This window comes from Anopheles gambiae, chromosome 2 (genome assembly GCF_943734735.2).
Source record: "Anopheles gambiae chromosome 2, idAnoGambNW_F1_1, whole genome shotgun sequence".
Lineage (NCBI taxonomy): Eukaryota > Metazoa > Arthropoda > Insecta > Diptera > Culicidae > Anopheles > Anopheles gambiae.
The window spans coordinates 50,637,471-50,661,406 of record NC_064601.1 but is presented as its reverse complement, the minus strand read 5'-3'; the positions used below and the strand labels follow the sequence as shown (position 1 = coordinate 50,661,406).

Below are 23,936 nucleotides of genomic sequence, written 5' to 3'. Positions count from 1 at the left end.
GTGATCCACAGCATATGCAATCCGCCGTACATGTGATATCCTGAATGTATGCAATTTTACAGCACTTTGTTTGATTATAGTATTTGATGCTAACATCACATGAACTCAATAGAAGGAGAGCAAAAAATATTTTGAAAATGCTTCAATAAAAAAAAATTAAACAAGAATAATTAATAAACTCCGCAGACATTTGCATCATCCGTCACTTTAGTTTAAAATTTTAACCACAAATCGACATGTTTCGCCCAGTGTCTATACCAGTAAGCTGTCAAATGTGTGCCATTAAAAAACGTCACAGTTCACAAATGCTGCGCAGCGGCGTCATACGCGGAGTTATCGAAAGAATAGCAGTTTAACGTGAAATTGCGCTTTATTTTTGATATATTTTATTTATACAACTTTAAACAACTTCCAACAGTTACGCGTGGTGTGTAATACGCGTTTTTTTCGCCTGTGGTACCGTAAAATCAGGAAACGCTTACCCAAGCCTCGGCTTGGTAGGAGAAGTTGTGCGTGCGTGTGTGTGTGTGTGTGTGTGTGTGTGTGTGTGTGTGTGTGTGTGTGTATTGTTGTTTTTTGTTCAGTTAACTCGTATTCAAAATGCCACCAACTGTGGTCACCAACAGCTCTATCGTTAATCGTGACTATTCGACGCATGTAAATAATATCTCGACGTGTGCAATACGGCGGTCGTCATCAGCAGCTGATGCTGGTACGTTAGCAGCAACGATAACAACACGCCGATCGCAGAAAAATTTGACCCAGAAGAATGCTGCTAACAATGATCGTAAGACTACAAACAATCTTCGGCATAAGCTAATTGACTGCAAAGTGGTTTTACAAAATATATTTGCACAAAATGTCTCGTCGAAAGAAATTTCCCAAAATGAGAAAGGTTAGTTTGTTTACCGCATGAGCTCTCATAGCCGTAATACCCACAAATATTTACCACTTACGGTTTCCCATTTTAGATAGCAGCAGTGTCATCCATATCGACATTTCAGCAAACAACGAAGATGAAAGCACCACAGGCCCAGTGCAAGAGCAGCAGAAAGTTGCCGCAGAGCGAAACAGCAACGTTACTCGGCGAACAAAACCACGACGAACGAAGATAAATGAAAACCCAAACAACTCGGTCGAAAAGCAGCGTCACACCATCAGCGTCGTTCCGGACGATCATTCTTCGATCATACATCTTGACGAATCCAGCGTCAGCACGAAACGCTCGAGAAATAAGCGCAACACACAAAGTATTGCCGAAATACCGGATCTAAAAGAAACGCGAAAACAAATACAAACAGACTCCAACGATGATGATGTCATCGTACAAGCGCTGCAAGACACTGCCGTCCCAGAGAAACGACGCACTGCACGACGCGTATCGTTTCAAACGATTGCGGACAGTGGCAAAAGTAACGTAACTTCCCGCTTACCATCGAAGCGGAAACCTGGCAGCATTATACCTTCACACGAATCCGGTGTTTCTCCACCAAAACGAGCTCCCGACACCCAACCCCCGATTCTAGAACATTCGACTGAGGCAGTATCTTCCGTGACCAATGAGAAAGAAGCTCTTACCGAGAATGTTAAGGACAATTTCTGCACTGGAATGGGAGGACTGCTGGATAAAATAGACAAACACGTGTTTAAATCTCTCATCATTTCTATCAAACGCATTGCGCCGGTACTGCCAGAGGCAGAATTGAAACGGCTCAAGTATCCCGAGCCTGACTCGACGCAAGAAACAACAGTTTCACAGCACTCTTCCTCCAGCAGAGCGGACCGAACTGAACTGCAAGGCAACAGTGTGACGGAAAAACGACGAACCTTAGAGTGGCAAAAATCAAGTGTAGAAAAACCTCAAATTGTTGTCACATCTCCAATTGTTGAAGTGCCAGAATCACCAACTCCCGTTCCTGAGAGCAAATTGCTGAATGTTTCGAATCTCGCTCCACCAAACACGGCAAAACCACAAGCCGATACATTTAAAAAGCCACATTCAGCTAAAATTCCCCCTGCCTCAAAACCACAATCCAATGCTATTAAAAACCCACATCCAGTTAAACTTCCACCATTGCCACTTTTGATAGAGGAGGAGAACGAAGATGTGTACGAATTTCTGTCGTCCTCCCAACAGAGCGATTCTAGCACATTGAGTAAACCCGCTCGAAAAGCGAAACAAAAGAAGGAGAAAAAACGAGCTGGCCAAACGGCGAAGAAGAAACTGAAAACTGCAACGGCAAAACCTAAGGCAAAGACGCAAAAATCAGGCAATGTTTTTGGCTTCGATAAAAAAGCCCTAACGAAGGTGATCAAAAACATAGGCGGTGGACCGGTGAAGCAGCCAGCCAAGACTGATTATAAGATTAACATGGAAATTCCCAAAACACCACCCGTCGTAGCTCCGCCTCCGCCGGGACCGCCGACAGTACATACGCTGTCAGACAATTTGGAGCTTCATTTTGATGACCATCCAGCGCTAGAAGCTTCGCGAATCCTTAATCCTGCGGTGCAACGCCTAAAACCGGTCCGATCACAAGGGCCCCTCACGTCTACGCCCGCACAAAAATCAGGCCCCGCCAATAGCCCCAGCGTTACATCAATCTCGTGCAATCCGGCATCACCCTGGCGCTTGCAGGAGGATATGATCGTCCCCCGAACCAGCTACATGCACAGGACGAAAGAGATGCTTCCATCGTACGAAAGTATTGCCAGCGAAAACAACAACATTCTGGTTGGTCCTGCAAAGCATTTTATTACCGAACGCCGTAAATCTCCATCCGCAGAAACGACGGTGCAAACTGTCGCGGAATTTCCGACAGAAGCAAATCTGCCCGAACCATCAGCGATCAGTGATAAGGATATTCGCGAGATCGAACAGATGTACAAAGAGCTGAAGGCGACAAGCGAGATGAGCGCTAAATTGATCACAGCTATGCGAAGGTGCAAGACGAAGGGAGCCACGCCGCAGCAGGATCAAAATATGCGGCAAGCTTGCACGAAGTTGAAAAAATGGTACGAGCGTTCGATGCACGCATTCAACCATTCGATGCGCATCATTGGCAGTATTCAGCGCATGAATAACGGCGTCACGGAACAGCGGCCGACAGCGTGTCCGTCTCCGGTGTTGACCCAGGAGCAGCAACGAACGGTGGAAAATTTCAACCTCAGCACCGGTCAGTTCCGCTCCATGATAGACGACCTACAGTTGGCTATGAACGATTCCGACATCGAAAACCGTCCTCCACCGGCATCTCTCCCCTCCTCCACCTCCTCGAGTGGTGTGACGAAAGTACCGGCTGCACTGGCCGAAGCAAAAAGCTCGATCGGAGTTTTACAGTCAAAATGTCCCAAAGATGTGATCGTGTTGCCCGAACGAGGTACTACAGCTAATCGGAATCCGCTGATGCCGTTGAATGTATTGCCACTACCACAGCGTGATAGTCCCTTAATGTCTCCGCTAGCCAAGAAGCTACCTACCGCCGCCGAGGGAGAAGCGACAAGTCCAAATCTCATCCGGCGCGAGCTTCGGTATGACAAGGAGAACGATGGATCCGTTGCTTTCACTGAGACACAATCGAAACACCACTCTAACGATGTCCCGCAAACCAAATCCCTTGCTCCGTCCGTCGGCAGTGTGGTAGAGATATTCGACGAAACGACGGATAATGCTTCCGTCAACCCGGACAATGACGCCCACAGCAACGAAAACGACGAGCGTGCTCCGCATGCGGAAAACTGTACGCGGGATTACTTCGGATTCAACGAGGAGGACGATGAGGTGGTGGAAAACTCGGTTACCCAGGTTACGCTGCCGATGCCCCTGAACATCTCGAATGAAACGCTTTATCATCGACTGCACAATGTGAAACAGTTGCTTCCCAAGCGACCCATTTTCCGACGGCAGCCAAAACAGCTGCAAACCCGCTCCAGCGGTCCTACCCGGTTTCCAACGAAAAACCTACGCGTGTTCAGCAGTCCCACGAAACGGCCCCATACACTGCGCGAGTTTGTTGCCTCTACACCACGCCCTGGTGGTGGTGTTACGTCAACGGAACAGGCGACAGGACCATCAGCAGCTACGAAGCCGTTTGTCATCGATGCGCCGGATGTATCAGTGATCGAACCGAACTGCGAGAACGTGGAGCGAAACGTGGATCCCGATGTGGTGCTTTTCGACACACCGGACCGACCGGCATGGCTAAACAATTCGGTAAGTGTGAACAAACGCTGGTCATCGGTGGGTGTGGTACATACATTTGGCTTCATTATTGTTCCTTTTCTTTTTATCTACTTCCTCAAGGCTCATCAAAAAACATATGCGCGGGTACCAAAACTTCGAAAGAAGAAGAAAAACATCTATCTAGCCAATCTGGGGCTCGATGATGACGACGATGAGGAAGAGGAGGAAGACCCGGCCGGCTCGGATGATGCCCAAGAGCTCAGCTCAGATTCGGAAACGGACGAAGCGAAACGAAAGAAGAACAAAAAACAGCGCAAAGCTAAACGAAAACCAGTCCCAGTAGAACAGGTAATATATTTAATTAGTAAAAAAACGAAAAAAGAGACCTATGGCAACATACTAAATCTGTATGCTTTTTTTCAACAGACAAAGGATTTCAAAGAGTTTGTCGACAACTTTAACAGCATGTGCGAAGAGGTCGAACGGTACGAGCTGATTGTTGAGTAGCGATCGATCTAATCGTATCGGAGCCGAAAACAACACAACGACGAGACAAGCTGCTGGAAACGGCCACACGCGCACACCGTAAAGAAGAAAATGTTTTGTATGCCACTTCTATTTTGCTAAGCGATTATGTTTCAATTTTAGTTTTGTTTTTCGTACTTTAGTTTGCATTAATTCGTGGAAGGAATATATATTTATAAATCCTTATTTACTTCTGTTCACAAGTTAACGTCATTTACTTGTCTGTCCTCGAAGGATATGGTTTGGTCGTACCATCAATCTAAACGATTTCTATAGTTTGTTCTAGTTTTACGCATTCTTTTTCATGACACGAACTATATTCATTCACGTTTTGAAATCAACAATGAAATTCTTTTTTTAATATTCTTTTGGAGTATAAAACATCAATGCAAAGTGAACAATATTAGCGAGACATACAAACACTGCTACTTACCGCGAACAGCTGGGCTACCGGTTCGGAACAGGCGGTTCGGATTCATCATCCCAAAACATGCCTTACGCAACATTTCTACTTTAATTTTGTTTCTTTATTTCTTTTGCACTACGTTCTCTCTGCGTTAGAGCTGGTCACTGTCAATCATATTGAAATGAAAAGGAATTTTTCTCACGGGATTTTCTTCACTCCTATATCTAGTGTTGCTTTCGGGGGAAGTTTTTCGTGCTTGTAATTGTCTTTTTCGTAACTGATTTCACTATCTGCAACGGAGACACATCGAAACAAATAAATAATAATACATGCTACAGATATGAACTAATAATCGAAACGGACATACTATCAATTCTATCCGAACTGTTGAGAGATGAGTTAAACTGTTACAAAAGAAAAACAAAATCACACATTTTCATTGTTCCGTGGGATCAAATCGTTCACGCCGCCGTCAGAAAGTCCGTAAACTAACGTATCCTTGCATCCTTGAGTGGCAACGATGAGAGGGGACCATCATCATCGAACGCAATTTTTCAGAGTCATTAGAGGGAAAAGAGGTTAATTATGAATATGTGGAACGGGCGGAGATGCAACTCAGTTTACATTAGATTACAAATTAAAAATCGACTAGAATCCATAAGTTTACGCATGTTCCTCCAGGACTATGCCTAAGCTGATGACACACGAACACACACACACACATAAAATAATATTGAACACAAACATTTCATTTCGTCAACAAAACAAGTAGCATTCTCCTCCTATTGTTCTCCCGTTTACAATGCTTTCTGTCTAGAATTATGGCCATTTTCCAAGTGGTTTTGTTGAGACAGCATATTTTACACAATTGCTTAAATGAATCGATTCAACCGACTCATTACCGATTGTTTCTTAAACACTTTGCTTCAAATGGGCTGGCGATGGGGAAGGATATTATATGGTAGGAAGTATGGTTGTGCTACACGTCACGGTACCCAAAATAAACACGTATCTCTTGTTAATGCTTCTTTTCTTACAGTCTAAGTTAGAGGTGAATGCTGTTTATCAACTGGTTGAATTTCAGGTTAATTGATTTGTGAGTAGTGATCTTTCCACACAAAACGGGTCTGCCTCATGCGCGACAACGCCCAAACTAAGAGGTTCCTTTTGCGACGTGTAAAAGATTGAACGACGAAGGAATCTTGCATTGATCGGCATTTTCCATTTCATTTCATCCAGATTTTATATATTTCTTTGTTTCACAAGTTTGTTTTTGTTTTTTTATATCTCTTCCTATATCATGCAGTTGCTCAACAACCCTAGTAAGTAATATGTTTGTTGTGTGAGTGTCACGAAAATATGTCATTCTACCGATTTCCTTTCCCAGCTAAAGTGCTAATTTAATTGGTGATTTCAAATAATGCCAACCAATAAGAGAAACATTTAAATAATTCCATCCTATCGCACTTTACAAAGGCCATTGTATTGTTAGCTTCCCTGACGCGTTCAGTTAAAGTTAAACGAAAAAGGCTGGAAATGGCAAAACACAACCCACTAAATTGGACAATAGGTGTATAAAAGGTACAAAAATAGATTGTCATGGCGGCTGGTACTAAATAATTTCCTACTATGGGTTGGGGCTAAGCTAAACCGATAAGCGCGACACAAAAATTGGTATGAAAATAGTATGCTACTTAAAACGAGCGTACATTGTACATACTTTGTAACTACTACCCAAATGTAATCAGTCCAAAACGCAATACGCACACCACCCATTACTGTTTGCCATGGCTTATTAAATTGGTATAAAAATAGATCTCATGTAAGAAAAGTCAAAATACTGGTACAAGAATATCGCACTCTGCGAAGCAAGAAACTAACTTAGAAAACCAGGAAAAGTTCTATCCATATTCCCATCATCCCGAGAAGCGATAAGACACAGTGTCGTAAAGTTTTCAAACGATGCTCAATGTGTGTTTGTTTGTGTGTATGTGTGTACGTTTTCGCCCGGTTCATAATTTATGATTTATGATATTACTTTTAATATATTCCCCGCTGAGCAACTGGACTAACATCTACGTGTGATGTTTAGTAAATAGTTCGGTCAAGTCAGACCGACACAGTACGAAATCTTTGATGCGGGTTGTTCATTGCTTCCCTATGCTACTTACTATGTTCCCGCCCCGCGTTCGCCGCTCTACTACAACCGGTGATAAACTCTTACATTAAGTGTCGCGTGCTCTCCATTGCTACGGGTGTACGTAAATGCAGAACACACTCTTTGTTTAATAATAAATGCCACACTATCATCACATACTGATCCAATCTACTACTTAGGCTGCCGCCAGTCACACATTCTCCACCACACATTGGATACAGCTCATCTCGCTCATGCCACGATCCTTAGCCACAGATGCATGATCGGTCGTCTGAATCGTTATAATAATTAAAAATTTCACTGAACATTCGGTGCGCACTCTTAAATACTACGTGCCAGGGGGGGAGGACGAAAGAGTATCATATGTATAAACATTCCAACGCCGCGCAACAACACCGTTTCCATTCCACCGCCACGTGTGGACCACATGCTATAATAACACACATTGCTTTGTTTTTACCACGTTTTCGGGGGATCCGATCTGAATGTAGCTGCTACCCACTGCTGCCCACCTGTTGCACACTTCCCCAGCACACGCTGTTAGGTAGGTAGGTCAATTTTACATCCCTGTTTGACTTGCGCCAGTTCAGTCAATTACATCTGGCTCTCTTTGCGCCACTGGAACGTGCCCGATTTCACCCCAATACTGGATGAACCTTGGTTATTTCCACTACTCGATAGCATATTGTTTGTGCGGCGAATAAGCTGCGCCGCGGAATCTATACGATTGCGTATCAAACGCATCGCCGGATTGGTTGCAATTCCGCTGCGTTTGGATGATTTTCTGCAAAAAATATAAAAAAAAACACATTTCACTAAATTGCATTCAATACACGCGCGTCTTGGCATCGGTGCCGATACCTACCCTCCACCTCCGGCACCACCGCTCGCTCCCTGTAGTTGACCGCTCTCCTTCTGATTGTTGCCGAGAATGATACGCATGTGCGTATCTCGGGCAAAGTGGTTATCGTGCGGGTTCATAATCGTACTGTTGTTCGAAAGGCTGATGTTCATCTCTTCAAACTGCTTGCCGAGCAGGGCCAGCGAGGACGGTGGCTGATTTTGTCCCGGCGAGCTAATTTCACTGCTCGGCGAATGCGGTGGCGTCGCGTACAGTGGCGACATACAACCCAGATCGAACAGATCGGCATCGTTCGGATTGATGCGAATGTTAGACGCTATCGGGAAGAGAATGTGGCAAAAGATTCGTCACACACCGGCTCGCAAAACGGTAAAAAACATCCATTCACCCCTCACTTACCTATATTTGCTTGGTACTCCTCGACATTCGGCAGTACCTGGGAATGTTTTTTGTTCGAAAACTTCGCCACCGAGGACGAAGACGTTTGCTGCTGATGGTGCGGTTGGTGCTGTTGCTGTACGATGTGATGCGATTTCGAGTTGTGATGGCGCGAATGTTTCTGAAGTTGCTGCGTAAACGACATCGGCGCTTGCTGGAAGTGACACACAAGCAAAAGACGATGTGAATCAAGCTGCCGTAGGCGGTTGCTAATGACAATCAAGGACAGTTAGTTACTAACCTCATTACTGCTACCGGTGGATTGACTAGAGATGACACTTTTACGCTTCTGCAGACTGCTCGTGTCCGAGTGCATCGTGTTTTCGTAGAAATTGTTGTTCTGTGTCGTAGAGCTGGTGGTGTTGGAGTTGGTCGACGATACGTTGAGCATCGCCGGACCACCACCGCCACTGGCCGGCATCAGCAGGTTCGGATTGTTCGGATAGCCCGACGACGGCGAAGGATTGTGTATGGAACTGCACGGAGGTAATTCATCCGGCGATTTCAAGTTCAGATGGGGATGCATCATCTTGCCACAATCCAAATCATCTGAAGAAAAACAGAAACAAGCAATCAAATTTCCGAGAATAAGATTCTATGTTTAGGTAAAATCCCTTTCAAACTTACTTTTGGTGAAGTTTTCGAGTATACGTAGCACATTGTTACGGTTCGACTTAGCCGCCAGCTTGATCGGCGTTCGTCCGCAGTGATCCGACTTGTACGGATTGGCACCGTACTTCAACAAGTAGCTGACGCACTTTTCGTGTCCTTCCTGTGCAGAAATGCCCAGCGCCGTTGCGCCCTGTTTGCAGGCATGATCCGGAACGGCACCGTAGTACAGCAAAAGCTGCATCACTTCGTGATTGCCTTGCCACGCACAGGAATGCAACGGTGTTCTAGATTCCAAATCCATCGCATTAACATCAGCGTTACCTACGGCGAAAGTAGCGCACATATTTGTGTGAAACAGTCCCACATCAGACCGTCAAATTACTCCCCCCGCGCCATCCTTACCGAGTGTTATCAGCAGCTTCACCATCTCGGCGTGACCTTGCCAAGCGGACACGTGCAGTGCCGTTCGTCCCTCGCTATCCGGAATGTTTACGTCCGCGTTCGAATATTCCAGCAAGAACTTGACCGCCTTCAGCTTGTTCTCCAGTGCCAGAATGTATAGTGTGGTACGCGAATCGGCATCCTTCGAGTTGATATCACAACCAAACTTCAGCAGCGTTTGAATACACTCAAAGTGTTCCTCCAAGCACGCTAAACGGAACGCCGTCTTGCCATCGTGCGCGCGCTGGTCGATGCACGGTCGATGAATGTTCAGGATTGCCTCCATCACGGCATTGTGGCCTTCCTGGGCAGCGAGATGAAGCGCCGCCTTGCCCTCATTGTCACACTCATCGATCTTGGCGCCTGATTCGAGCAGCTGCACGCAGATATCGGCGTACCCTTCGAAGGCCGCATAGTGCAACGGTGTCCAGCCTGCATTGTCACGATGCGTCTCGTCCAAGCCTCGATCCAGCAGCTGTCGCACCGTCTCCAGATTGCCCTGCGCCGCCGCTACGCTCAGCACCGTACGGCCCTCCGAATCCATACAATCAATGCCGCAGCCCCAGAACAGCAGCAGCTTGACCACATTCGCGTGGCCCGAGGTACACGCGGCCCACAGCGGTGTCCTGCCCATGTTGTCGGCCATGTCCGGATCGGCTCCGTTCTCCAGCAGCAGCTCACAGATCTCGGCATTGCCTTCGAACGAGCTCACCAACAGCGGTGACATGCCTTCGTTGTCCGTCTGGTCCGTATTCGCGCCGTATTCTAGCAGCGTCGAGATTACCCTACTGTACCCCGAGCTGCCACACAGTGCAGCCACACACAGCGCATTCCTGCCGTCCAGATCCGTGTGATTCACGTCCGCCCCGTTCTCCAGCAGTATCTCCACGATGTCATAGTGGCCCATGTACGAAGCAGCGATCAGTGACGTACGTCCCTGCTTATCAATCGAGTTCACGTTTGCGCCGGCTTCTATCAGTATCTTAACGATGTCCTCGTTGCCGCTCCAGGCCGCCGCCCGCAGCGCCGTACGGCCTTCCTTGTCCGCCCGATCAATTGCACACACACCCGTTTCGATGAGCAGCTTCACCACCTCGGTGTGACCACCCCAGGAAGCGGACCGTAACGGTGTCCAGCCGTCACGGTCCGCATGGTTCACGTCAATCATTCGATACCGACCGGTGCCGTCGCGCAGCGGTTGTTTGTAGGTAAGCAGCAGCTTTACAATCTCCTGATGACCGTTCCTTGCCGCTATGTTGAGTGCCGTCTGTCCGTTGAGATCTTCAATTTCCAGATCGATTGGATCTTTGCAGGCCTGCAGTCCAGGGGGAGAAGAGAAAGAAGAAAAACAAAACAAATATTAACACACACACACTCACAAGCCCATGTTTGCCGCCGCCTGACATTTTCTCGCTTTTAACCTACATTCAACGCTCGTTCCAGCAGCGTATGGTTTCCTTCGTTCGCCAGAATGTGAATCAGCGCTTTGCCCTTGTGCATCTCGCCCTCAAACATGTCGCACTGCACACCGCTACCGACGCGATCGTTCTGGATGTCCGATTTTGAATCGCCCAGTGCACTACTGCCACCATCACCACCACCGACACCGCCACTGGTAATTGATGGTCCTGCACTGTATCGATGGCGCGCAAGTTCTGCCGAAACACGACCCGCCCCACCGTCCCTGGCTAGCAGTGCGCCATCCAACATGCCACCACAACCACCACCACCACCGACAGCACCGGTACAGTCCAGCAGCTCCAGATTGATGGACTTTTGCAGCTCCTGCTGGCAGCTCTTCTCACTCGAGATCAACAGTTCCGCCAGCTCCGAATCGATGTTCTGCGAGCGATCCGACAGCACGGGCGAATTGATCGCGGATGACTCGCACGACAGCGCGGTGTCTGCATTGTTGATGCCCGTCTCGATCAGCAGCTTCAGCACCTTACAGTCCGTCGGCAGGTTGGGCTTGAAGAAATCGTTCAAAAAGATCATAAAGTCATCGCCCAGCTGACCGTTGAGGAAACGATCCAGCATGTACTTGGTGCGTGCGGATAGATTGATGTCGTTCCGGCACTCGTCCTCGCACATCGCGCAGCAGTTGAGCAGGTTGGTGTAGAAGCAGTCGCTCAGGTTCGATTTCGTCTCGAGCAAGATCAGCAGCAGATCGAGATCCACATTTTTGCTCGTCAGATACTCGCCCGTCTTGATCAGATGGTACAGATACAGCCGCAGCTTGTTCGGACAGATCTCGTCCGCCACGACCGTGTAGTACATCGACACCATCACGTGCCCCTCGTTCAGATCGCACAGAAACTTTTTCGTGCTAAACTTCACATCGATCAGCCAGTCGCAGAACGAGTTGTGGAAGATCCGCACGGCACACGGGTTGAGCGGGCTGTACTCCACGATGTTGCGCATCAGCTCGAGCCGCCGCTCAAAGTCCTCCATCTCCAGCGTGTAGTTGTGCGTGCGGAGACAGTTGTAGATGAAGTACTTGTCCACGTAGCTGTTGCACACGAGCAGCACGTTCAGGATCGGGCGGATCTTGCTGTACTGCTTCTTGTTGAAGGACTTCTGGCATATGTACAGGTACAAACCGTTCAGCGTGCACGGTATCAGCTTTATCTCGCGGAAGGTGAAAAAGTTTTCCCTTATCCCGTTCAGCACTTTGTACAGATACAGCAGACACCCGTTCGACTTGATGTACAGCTGGTTGAGGCTCTCGATGATGTCTTTGGTAAGATTGATGCCCCGGAAGTCCGTGTTCAGCCGGTTGATGATGTACTGCTGCACGTCCTTCACCACGTGCGACTTGCGCAGATCGTCCAGCGTTAGCTTCTTGAACCCGGTGAACAGTTTGGTGATGTTTTTGTTCTGCTTTTTAGCCGTACACACCATGAACAGCCATTTCGGCATCAGGTGGATGTGGTTCGAGAGCAGTTCCGCTATATTGCGGCTCTTCGTCACCTGCTTGCCCTTCAGCGTCGATATGAGATTGCCGTCCTGGATGTAGTTCTCGTCGATCGAGTCAATCAGCAGCAGCAGCGCGTTTTTCGGCGGACACAGCTCCAGCAGTGGGAACAGTATCGCCTTCTTGAAGCAATCGTCCGGATTCTTCTCGATGCTGTCTACCGTGAGCGATTCGAAAATGTCCGGATTGCTGAGCAGCATCTCATAGTACCCGTCCGCTATTACCTGGCGACAGTTTTTTGACTTTGGCAGCGGAGGCGGTATGCTCGTCTCCATCGGCTTCGTCGTACGCATCGTGTGCTGCTTCTTCTCCTCCGAATCGTTCCGCGCCGCCGGTTGTTCTGGCGTAACCATCGGTTCTGACTGTTTCGCTTTCTCGCTTACGTCCGATTTTACAACCGCGTCCTCTTCTTCATCCTCCACCAGCTTAATATCACTCATATCGCCTTCGGCAATCGCTTCTCCACCACCCTCGAGGATAGTGTCATCCTGCTCCTCCTCCTCCGGGGTCGGTTTCGTACCCGGATGGTGCTCCAGCTGTTCCTGCTTACCGCTGCCGTCTTCCTTCGTTGGTGACATCTTTTTTGGACTGCGAATCGTACTGCCAATAGCGATTGGAATCTTGGACACCTTCGCCGGCCTGCCCGGACTCATCGTCGCTTTGTCCAGCTTTTCATCGTCGTTCGACTCTTCCGCTCCTGCATTGCCGGTCCCCGCTTTCGCCACTGCAGGCGGATGCGTTTTGTACGGATAATTCGGTTGCTCCCGGTCACGGCTTAAACTTTCTACCGGTTCCGATTGCTGGCGCGATACTTTCTTGCGATTGGAGCAGAATTCGGCCACTCGCTCGTTAATTTTCATTTCCGTTCTAATCGCATCCTCCAACTCCTTATCGACGGCTTCGTTCGAACCGTCCGTCGCGTCCATTGTCGCAGGTTGATTAGAGCCGTGGCTTTCACCTGCCGGTTGGGGTAGCACCGGCTCCGCTTTAAGCTGTTGCTGATCCGCTTCCGGCAGACAATCGTTGCTAGTATTGACCGGCTGCAGTTCGTTCGCTTCCACGGATACTTCCGACAGGTTGATTAGCTCCGGTGGACCAACGCCACAGCTGCCTGTGCTGTTCACGTAGCTTGAATGGCTTAAAATTTGCAAAATCACGCTCCGAATGAACATACTCAAGCTGTGACACTCGGGATTCTGTGAGTTGACAAAGTAGCATGCCAGCAGCCGCCTGTTGAGCATTCCTTTCGTGCCTGACGTTCCCTCGATGATGTCGTTACAAATCGACGTTTTGCCCGACCCGTTTGAGCCCAGCACAAGGTAACCGAGCGAAGGCAGTCCATTCTCTCCACCCCGATGATGCCCCCCTCCATCCGTCGGTGGCACTCCGCTAGCTGCCGCCGCTTGGCCGCTCCGGGCAAAATATCCTCCCGGTCCGGCTGGAGGTACAGACGAAGCGGAAGGTGTGGGTGCCCCTTCCGTGGACTGGGTAACTCCTGCCCCGACCGTTGGTACCGGAGGCACCGGTTTCTTCGAGATCCGTTGCTCCAAACACATGGCAATCTTCTTCAGCACCCACTCGCGGTTCAGATGAGCGCTAATTATCGCCTCGCCGCTACCAGCGCCGCCTGCATTCGGATCGGTTAAGTTGTTGCTGCCACCACCGGCCTTCGATCCCCGTTCCGTGGTAAGTGCGGAAAGCGGTGGTGCCGACGGTTTGGGAACGACTCCCGCATCTCCCTCGTCGCCGCCCACCATCAACTGCGCACCCAGCAGATCGGCCTGCTGTTCGTTGTCCTCCTGGGATCGTTGCTCGGTCGCAGTGCTCGACCGTGTGCGGTTTAGCTTGGCCAGCATCTCGAGCTTTTCATTGCAGCGCGCCTCCAACTCGTTCAGCGATTCATTGATGTCGAGATCTAAGTTTTTGTCCTCTTCCTCGCCGGCCAGCGTCTTGTACCCACCAGCGGCCGCCACCGCTAGTGCCGCCGACGAGTCGGGTTCGTCCCCGGCAGCATCCGCACCATCACCAGCCGGCTCTGGGTGATGGTCAGCCGCCGCCCCATTGCTGCTGTTCACGTTGCGCTGCACCAGATCGGCAAAGTGTTCCTTTCGCGCGAGGTAGGAAAAGTTCGAACTTTGGTACGTTTTGTGAAGCTCGATTTTCTTGTGCATTTGGGACGTATCCTTCAGAAAGTCCCGTATCCGTCGATCCTCCAGCTCGGCATTGATGATCTTCGTGTCGCGCTCCGCTTCGCCACTGAAGGTGCCAGCGTTGGCCGTGGCCGTGTTCTGCCGGCCACCACCGCCAACACCATTCCCATTCTGCATCGCCGGTGCATTGTTTAGCACCTTTACCGGTCGTTCGGATTTTTTCAACGGCGTCGCATACAACATGTCCTTGCTGTTGAGGGCGAGATTATTTTGCACCTTGCCTTCGCCGTGTTCGTCACCCTCGGCAGTGGGTCGATTCCGACCTCCTGCTACTCCTCCTCCTCCTCCTCCCTCCATCATCACAGACGACACTCTGTTGCCGGTAGTTGACGTTCCGTTCCCGTTCCGCAATGCCTCATCGGTGTGACAGGGAAGATTTTCGTAAATATCATCAGAATTCATTCTTTTCCCCTGCTCCTGACCGTTCACCGTCTCCGTGCCTTTATGGTGAAGAATTTCCTTCCGAATATTATGCAAGCTGTAGCATCTTTTTGATCACTCAAACAGGATCTCTCTCAATTGCTCCGGTCGGTGGTTGCTATGGGGTTGTAATGGAGTGACGTAGTAGCACGCGATCAATGGTGTCGTCGTCCTTGCAACTTCACTGCGCGCCACTCCTTTTGCCTACTACCTTCTTCTCAGTCTTCAGTTTCGAGCGTAATTAATTAGGCTCGCGATCGGTTTGTTGTGTCGAAAATTGTCGCGTACAAGCGAGTGCATTCTCGGTGCATTGTTTCATTGTATTGCTTTCACGTGCGCGCCTCAACGACCAACGAATGGCTAGTGTTGCATTCGTCAATCTTATAAAAATACACAAGCATCATCCACCAATCGTTCACCTTTTGCTGGGTGATTGCAGCCTCCGCCCCGTAGCACTACGCTGACTGGTGTCAAAGCGTGATCGGACCCCGATTGCTGCTCCCCTCCCCTCCTTGTTACGCAAACACGGCTCTAGTATCCCAATTATTGCAGCAATGTTGGCGCGTTTGACACGACGAACCGCGACGACGGCGATTATCCGTTGGGCGAGACACACCGCACTAGCCTGACGCGGCCGCGCTCGACGATGGTTCCGATCCGTTGACACGGTTTGCACGATGCGTTCCGAATGCGTACTGCTGCGCTCCCAGCGCGTCTTAATGATGAGGGGACAGTCTAAAAATAGATAGAGAGAGAGAGGCACACACACACAAATACAGAAACAGTCACCAACGAAATTAGTAGCGGTTCTAATATGGTTTTTGCAGCAGTTTCAGAAAGTTTTAAGGAGGACACGCTAGACAGGGGGCGTTCATCGACTAATCGGATGGCGGGAAAGCGTGCGTAGGAAACGGTCTCTGAGCCCAGTATCATCATCATCATCCACATACAAGCAACTGGCCACAGTGCACCATCATGTCGAAAATTTATGTTCTGTACGGCTCCGTCGCCAACGCAGGGATGGGCAAATGCCCTACCGAGAAACCCTACTGCAGACAGCAGACAAGACAGACGAGAGCACTCCCAATCGAATAGCTCGTGCCACTCCTGATCCCCTTTCTGACATCGACCCCAAATCGAATGCAATCATATTTAACGTCGGAAATTGCGGAAAGCTCCACACGCATCAATAACAACATTACGCCATCAGCCAGAGGAAAATAGAATGCCTTCTATTCCGCTCGTAATCACATCACTAGACCGCAATCGATACTACCACGCTCGTTACTGGTTTTAGCGTGGTTGGGGAGTAAGAAAAACGGGGTAGCAACACGCAAGACGCCGCAATCTCCCACTCTGACCCCACTATCGATCAACCAATTTTAAGTAGAGACCAATATATTGTATTACTTTAAAACATCGGAAATCTTCACAAATAACTGCTAATGGCGGCTAGGCATGTAGTACTAACATTAGCAGGGGAAAGTAGCATTTTTTTAAATTACTCCCCAACACAGCCTATCGCACTCTGCATCATAAACCCTTCGCACTACTGGACAGCGTACATTGATTGTCGATTTTACGATGCAAACGAGAGCAGGAAGGACCACACAGTCCTCATCACTTTCGCCGAACTCCGAAGGGATTTTGGGCCAAAGTGACGACCACGGTGAGATCATCCTCTCCGCACATTTGCCGATTAGGATGATGCCGATTGCCTCGTTCAATTGGACCGATTTTGGACATGACGACATACTGCTGCTTAGAACGTGCTGGGTGGGTTTAGTAACTGGCAAATAGGAGAGCGTTGCTGTGACTGGCGTTGTAAAATTTGCGTAGAGAAGCAAACTGTCGTCAATAGTATTGACGTTGAATCATAATAACCACACGAGCATGTTACAGTTTATAGTAGAGGATTAGCACAAAAAATCATTTGTAATCTCATCTGCTAGGGCTACCCTTTTTGCAAAGGAATAGGCGTATTTGCCTTATCTAATCAAAAGCATGATTAAAATGTTTTTATTTTAAAAAGTACAAGAGCAGCATTATTATTATTAGCATTATTGAGATAGTACCGTATAAAACAAAATAGTTTGACAATCTCATTACACATGCCTACAAGACAATCTGTGATACAAAGAGAGCTAACTCACGAACAAGGCGCAACATCGTATCAACAATTTATTCTTGTTTATTTGAGTCATTTTAGCATCGACTCCCTATCGATACCACTCCCCCCTCCCATCGGTTGGAGGAAGAATTTAAACGCCACTAACCTAAATGTTGTAACAGGCCCTAGAGTCCCCCCTCCCCCTTCACCGAACTCCCTCGTGCTGTCTGTTTTGTGGTGAGTCTCTTTAGAACCGCGTGTGGTTCGACTGGGCCCCCTATTGCCAGCAATAATCAACTCATTACGAAACCATCAGAACACGGGTAGGCAATGCAAGGGGGGGCACAATGAGAGGAGAGTGGTCTAGAAAAACGAAATATTATTAACGTGCGCGTTGAAAACCGTACCCCATCCGGGTGTTTTGCGGCTGATGCTGGCCAGTGCAGGGCCATAACCAAGAGCAAACCCAAAAACCGCCGATGAGTGGTTGTTCTTGGCGTTCTCTCCCGTTAGACGGCGGGGATCGCCGACGATGTCGCCCGTCAGCTGGAAAGTAAATTTAGATGTAGCCCCCCAACATATCTTCCCCCACTTTCCACTCCGATTGCTAGAGCATAGTGAAGATGGTTTGCATGGCTTAGGAAAACACATCTCCAGCCCCTACACTACGCACGGTTGGGTCGCCAGAGTTCCCGTGGAGCACAACAAGAAGAAAAAGAATAAACATGTACAACACATAGAAACATATGGCAAAGATCCACCACCATCGTTCACTATGGCCCAGTGGGCATTCTTAATCCCACAAAAGGTTTAAACAACACGGAGGAACCTTTTTTTCTTCACTTTCGCCTAGCATTTACCAAAGTGTGCCATGCTTGCAGTGCCGTCAAATCTCCAACAAATGTCGTCTGTCCAGCTGTCACATCGTTACGTTCATCGTTTGCCTTTCTACCCTCTCCACAACCAATTTCTGGCTCTCAAGCACACAATCGCTATCCAGTGGGATTGTTTAGCATTCGCGGGCGCCAAAACAGAGTGTGTGCGTTTCATCCCCGTTGTTTATGTTTCGCTCGTTTCGCTCTCTGCAGGGTCACTGTAATGTTTAGTAAAACATCTATTAGAACAAATTAATAATCACCCACCAGTTTCGATTCAACCTCGCTGTCGCACCGTGTGTTTGTGTCTCATAACAAACTCTAGAGGTTTAACCAAAACATGCCGTCCGGTAGCACCTATATAGCAACCACCACGCGACGAACCCAGAGATCAAAACCTCTTGTTTGCTGCCTGCCTGCACTCGCACCGACTGTGTGTGTGTCTGTTGCCGTAACAAACAACAAGCATATTTATTTATTTTTTATTTTTCGCTCCGTCTATTTAGCATGCCGCCCCATGCAGGGAGCAAGCATTTAACCTTACGCTGAGAGCTGTGCGCGGGAAAGAAAAACGATGCTGCTAGGCGCCAAATGATGAAACAGAACTGATAGAAAATTCCGCCTTTATGCATCACTCATCTCGCATGGTGCTAGTTATTCGATACACACACACACTTCCTGTGTCCCGCTAATTTGACCCAATTTTCATCGATACACAGAAGCTCGTTGCTATATTGATGCGAACGTGTAGCTCGCGGGGCCCACTGAAGACGGGCATTCCATCCAAGCTGAAAGGAAACAGAGTTGTGCATCATGAAGATTAAAAGGCAGTTGGCGGTGGGATACACTTGCTATAGTGCTTAAGTCCCAAATTTCGCGTTATCTTTTACTTAGCATGAGCAAAGCACCAGCAACTCAAATTGGTGATGTCACAAAGTGCTATTTTCGCATTCCAGCTACATTTTACTTTTTTTCACATAATCTCATTTGGACGTTTTTCGGAGCATAATCTGATGAGTTTTTTTTATTAGAAGCAATCAATTATAATCAGCTCGTGTTTCGCTTTGAACAGAATATTCTTCTTTTTTTAACTCGGCTGTATGACGCAGTCCACGATCCAGAGAATGTGAAAAATTGATAGGGCTGGTACTACGCCCCGTTTTTCGCGACGCTGCATACAGCAAAACGCGGCAAAAACGCAACGCATGGCCCCGCGCTCTGTAGAGAGATTAGAACGAGGAAGAGGAAGAAAAAACACCGCGTACAGCATGTGTCCACACCCGAACTAAATAATTAAAACATCAAAAGACATATCATCAGCACGGGGAAAACAATTATCCATTGGTGCGGAACATAGCACAATGTTAAAATTGTTGCCCTTGCCCTGTAAATGTGTGAAGCACGAGCAAACCCATTTCACCGTTCTAGCAGGTTCATGGCTTCAGGGTAGAGGTGTTTATAAACAGCTCCACCTTTTTCCAGCGCAGTTTCGTAACACCACGTCACGTTTGGATGTACCGGGAGTCCGCTAAAGGGCACCTCTCATGACTCTCTCTCTCTCTCCTTATGCTGCAAACCGGATGGATGGGCTTTTCATTATTATATCGGACGCTTTAGGAGTCGATTTACGGTTACGTTGTACGCATCGGGAGCCAACCAGCACCAACCATCCATCACCAGCAGCGCAAGCAGAACCAGTTCAATTAGTAGCACTTTGCACCACGTTTTGCTGGGCCACAGGCAGAAAAAAGGGACGGGGACCGCCCATCGCGCCCTCCAACGGAATGTACGATACAACGTGGTCACTGTGCGAGGCAGGCAACCCACACACACACGGCACTACGATTGTTTTCCACTTTCGACAAAGGTTCTAGCTATACACAGCGCGACACCATCTTTATTATGCTACCCTTGCTCTAGGCTCTAAACCCAGTGCACTGGGTCCAGTGACTGACGTGACGTATGAGCACACTGCAATCCACAGAATACTTATTGCGGCACATTTCTTCCCCGTTTCGTACATGGCCGACCGAGCCTTGAGTGTCCCCGCATCCAAGTAGTCCACGCACGACGATGACATCAGCTGCCAGTACAGCGAGAGCAGACTGTGCTCTGTTCAAAGCTCCGGCACAAAATCGATTCTAGTCGATGAACCACACCGGCCTACTGGGGATGCCGCAACCAAGCTGTATGTGGCGTACGGGGTGTGTGTTCGGTGTTCCGTCGAACGCGGAACACCCAAAAAATTGCGACCAAAAACTTTACCAGCCAGCCTTCGCCAACCTACTCACTATCCCTTAATGGTGCATCGTGAGGGGGGGTTTTTGCAACATCCTGTCTACCCTTCTTCTTGTTCTACTTCAGTCAATCCTCTTCGGCATTTAAGTGGGCCTACACACAAGCGTACCCTTCACAAACTTCACACCCAGCCACCAGGGTTAAATAGGTGTGACGCCAAGGTTTTGTCTTTTCAAGGAATTGCCCACTTGCCCACGCACACACACACACATTATCGCTGTCGAGCACTGTATCACATCGCCGGAAGAATACCACCATTATCTCGCGAAATCCCCACCGTAGGAAAAATCGATGAACTCGCGGGAAGGCGCAACATCACCACAAAATAAAAATCTCCACTCAAAAAACCACAGGATCTCATGCCCTTTGCCGAACACGTAATGAGATTAAGGTACGAACTTCCAGCTATCCAGCGTCCGGCGGATGATGAACTTCAACCTTTCCCCGCACCGATTGCACCGCCGCTCCTCAGAACCTCTTCCTTTCTCTTCTGCTTTCCCTCTCACTGCTCACCTTTCGTGCGGATCGGTTTTAAGCAGCATATCCGTTCTGAGTGACGTTTCCCGTGATACTGCCTCTGCCAGCCAGGCTGCTCGAGATTCGTTCGACCTCTCCGGAAAGGCATGGTTCGCCCACGGGTTTTCCAAATTTCGCAAAGGATGTTTGCGAGAACAAACAAAGCATTAACACACACACACTCGGGATGTTGCACGAGAGAGCAAGAGAAAGAGAGAGAATGCACAGGAAAAATCCTGCGAGAGAGGACAATTGTTTCGTTTGAAGGAGATTACTTCGGCGGACAAGTGTATATCCTGCCGCGTTCTTCCGGTGACGCCTGCCCTCCAGAACAGTTTGCAGCAGCGTTCTTTCCTCAACTGAAAGCAAGAGTGAAAAAAGGAGCAAAGAAAACAGGGAAAATGGTGGTGATGAGAGAGAGAGAGTGCGGTGAGAGTCTGGGCAGAACACGCGGCGGCAATGGAAAATTCTCTCGCGTGGAGATTTTCCGACCAAATCCTGACAACTCGCCGGGGATCGAGCCATCTTCGCAGCTGTCAACCTTTGTGGTGCGTCACATACATATCCACCCACCACCATCACAACGTCATCCTCATGCTGGCGCAATTTGTTTCCACTGGGAGGGAGGGAGGGGGGGGGGGGTTAAACTTCCGCCGGATTCAGAAACACACACTTGATTATATCAACCTCAAAAATATACCCGTCAGTCTCGGTTTCAGCGGACAGGAGGCATCTTCCACAGTTCCTGTACACGTGTTCGATGTGAAACATATTAAGAAAATAAAATATATTGGAAAATGTTTGTCCACTCTGTTACAGATTGATAGCACTACGTACACATCATGCAGACCTTCAAACGATGCGTTTAAAATTCTGTTTTGAATGGGTGTGCATCTTCCAGTGCCTTTTTCATTCGATTAACTCTTTTCAATTGATCGATTCCACCGTATCTCATCCCCATCACGACCGCTAGGACCATTGGACCTATCACCATGGTAACAGCTTCATGCAGGCACATGCTTTGCGTGTATGCGCCTGCACGATGATGAGTCCGTAAGATGGACAGTTGACCAATAAAAGATTGTGGTCCGAGCGTTTATCTTGCACTGTCAAGAGCGTCTACTAGTGCGTTATCCTTAGCCACGTCGTTTTGTTGTAAGTGCGTATTGTATTTTTTCTTTTCTACTAATACACAATCTTCTCGGTATCTAAAGCAAACACTGGTGACTCTTTCCGGCATACCTTTCAATCGATTGCTTTATCTCGTTCGTATTACAATCTGCACAATCCGAAGAAGGGAGAGTACGTCCGGTCGTGACACGGTCCCATTCGTTTGCCGTATCCATAATAAACGAAAAAGTCGGCACCACTACGGGCATGGTTTCACCATACCTCAAACACCAAAAAGAAACCCTCTCCTTTTGTGGCAAAGATGCACGCCGCCATGCATAACCCACCCCTCGCGGAAGGAAACGCAAACGCAAGAGGAGAGAAGGAAAAAAAGTAATAATGCACACCACCACCAACCACCCCAGTGCGCAAGTGGTTAAGGGCAGGAAGAACCGTTCTCCTTGCATATGAAGCGCCTGCTTTGCTCGCCAAGTGCACACGCATTGATGATGCGGGTCGGACTGGGCCGGGCCGGGCCAGCCAGCTTCGCCTGTCACTGGGGAGTAGGGGTTGTTCACGTCCCTCTTGATCAACGCCTCGTACCGCCGCCACCCCCCTATCCTAACAGGCTGGTACATACACTGCACCACTTTTTTAAAAAAAGGTGTTACTAAATTTGCATCCGCACATATCGACTTACCCCGAAAAAGTACAGTTGGGTGGTAGAGTTGGTTGGTTTTCTGTTTTAGTCTCTCGCTTACTGCTTTTCCTTTCTTTCTTTCTTTCTGGAAGCGTGCGTGTGTGAATGTATGTGTCCTTCTATTGTAGGCCTCCCCTTTTACTCTTTTGCTTTTATGTTCCGCTTCACGGCCAATAGGATGAAGTTATCGGTTGTGCACACTTTGGATTCCGTCCGTAACTGGGGATTCGAGACTCGATGGACGATACTGCTTCGTTCAATTCATTCGCGCACTTCTTTCTTTCCTTCGTGGTCAATGTTATTTTGAGCTATGCCCAATTAATCACACAAACGAGCGCTGATCGCTTCTACAGAGCAGGGCTCTTCCATTTCTGCCTTGCTTTGATTCACATTCGTACGACACACGCTGATAGCTCTCCCCGTGCAGCACCGACCAAGCAGAGTGAGAAAAATCGATGAAATTGATTGCTTCAAAACACGTTTCACACTTTTCACTTTCCAGTAAGTCAAGCATTAGCACAAACGAACGGCAAAGAACACTATCCCCCGCGCGGTCTAGACGCATCTGCACCGCCTGTGCGTTTTAATTTGCCAAGATATCAAAAACCCCACAAACGCTAACCATTCTGCGTCCCAAAGCACTGTCGCCGCTGCCCGAGAACACTCGCACCGAGAGATTGACCCTCCTCTACTGAACGCGCCCTGCTGCACTACCGAAACGCACCATATGTGCCAGGCGCCGAAACTAAAACAGAAAGAGTTAACCTTTCCGGGAGACCTACACCCGAAATGGCCCCCCGATTTTGCTTTCGCTCCCTGCGCGTTTAATTACGGCACCAGTCCGGCCTGGCTGCTGCTGCCGCGGTGACACATTTTGCTTTTGCTTCACTCTTTTTTTCTCGTGATCCCAAACGCCAAATGCTGGAAGAAAACAAATCCTCCTCGGCAGAAAACGAACGCCTCGTTTTTACGCACACAACCATACGTGCGCACGACAGCGCACGCGCTAACGCTCTCCGGTGGTGTGCGTGCTAGCGAGGCAAACAAAACTATGTTTACTCGCTCTCTCTCGCGCACCTTCTCGGGCGAAAGTGATCT

The 23,936-nt window shown here is 48.6% G+C and overlaps 2 protein-coding genes across 4 annotated transcripts; one reads left to right on the top strand and one right to left on the bottom strand.

The window, feature by feature from the left end:
- Window positions 1-268: 268 nt before the first annotated feature.
- On the top strand, window positions 269-5,466 carry LOC4576834 (uncharacterized). 2 transcript variants are annotated; one of them, XM_061652721.1, is made up of 5 exons: window positions 269-456; window positions 627-895; window positions 972-4,213; window positions 4,304-4,531; window positions 4,610-5,466. In XM_061652721.1, exons 3-5 carry the CDS (start codon window positions 1,610-1,612, stop codon window positions 4,688-4,690), a joined length of 2,913 nt encoding a protein of 970 aa, XP_061508705.1. In that variant the 5' UTR covers window positions 269-456; window positions 627-895; window positions 972-1,609; the 3' UTR covers window positions 4,691-5,466. The 2 variants fall into 2 exon arrangements, with proteins under 2 accessions (XP_061508705.1, XP_061508704.1); XM_061652720.1 differs by having other exon boundaries at window positions 269-895.
- On the bottom strand, window positions 5,214-23,886 carry LOC1274056 (ankyrin repeat domain-containing protein 50). Of its 2 annotated transcripts, none has more exons than XM_313120.6 (8): window positions 22,839-23,886; window positions 11,051-15,964; window positions 9,587-10,940; window positions 9,200-9,505; window positions 8,814-9,121; window positions 8,534-8,726; window positions 8,138-8,450; window positions 5,214-8,056 (listed from the first exon to the last, which is right to left on the bottom strand). In XM_313120.6, exons 2-8 carry the CDS (start codon window positions 15,209-15,211, stop codon window positions 7,867-7,869), a joined length of 6,825 nt encoding a protein of 2,274 aa, XP_313120.6. In that variant the 5' UTR covers window positions 15,212-15,964; window positions 22,839-23,886; the 3' UTR covers window positions 5,214-7,866. The 2 variants fall into 2 exon arrangements, with proteins under 2 accessions (XP_313120.6, XP_061508703.1); XM_061652719.1 differs by lacking the exon at window positions 22,839-23,886 and adding an exon at window positions 21,026-21,371.
- Between the last annotated feature and the right edge of the window lie 50 nt (window positions 23,887-23,936).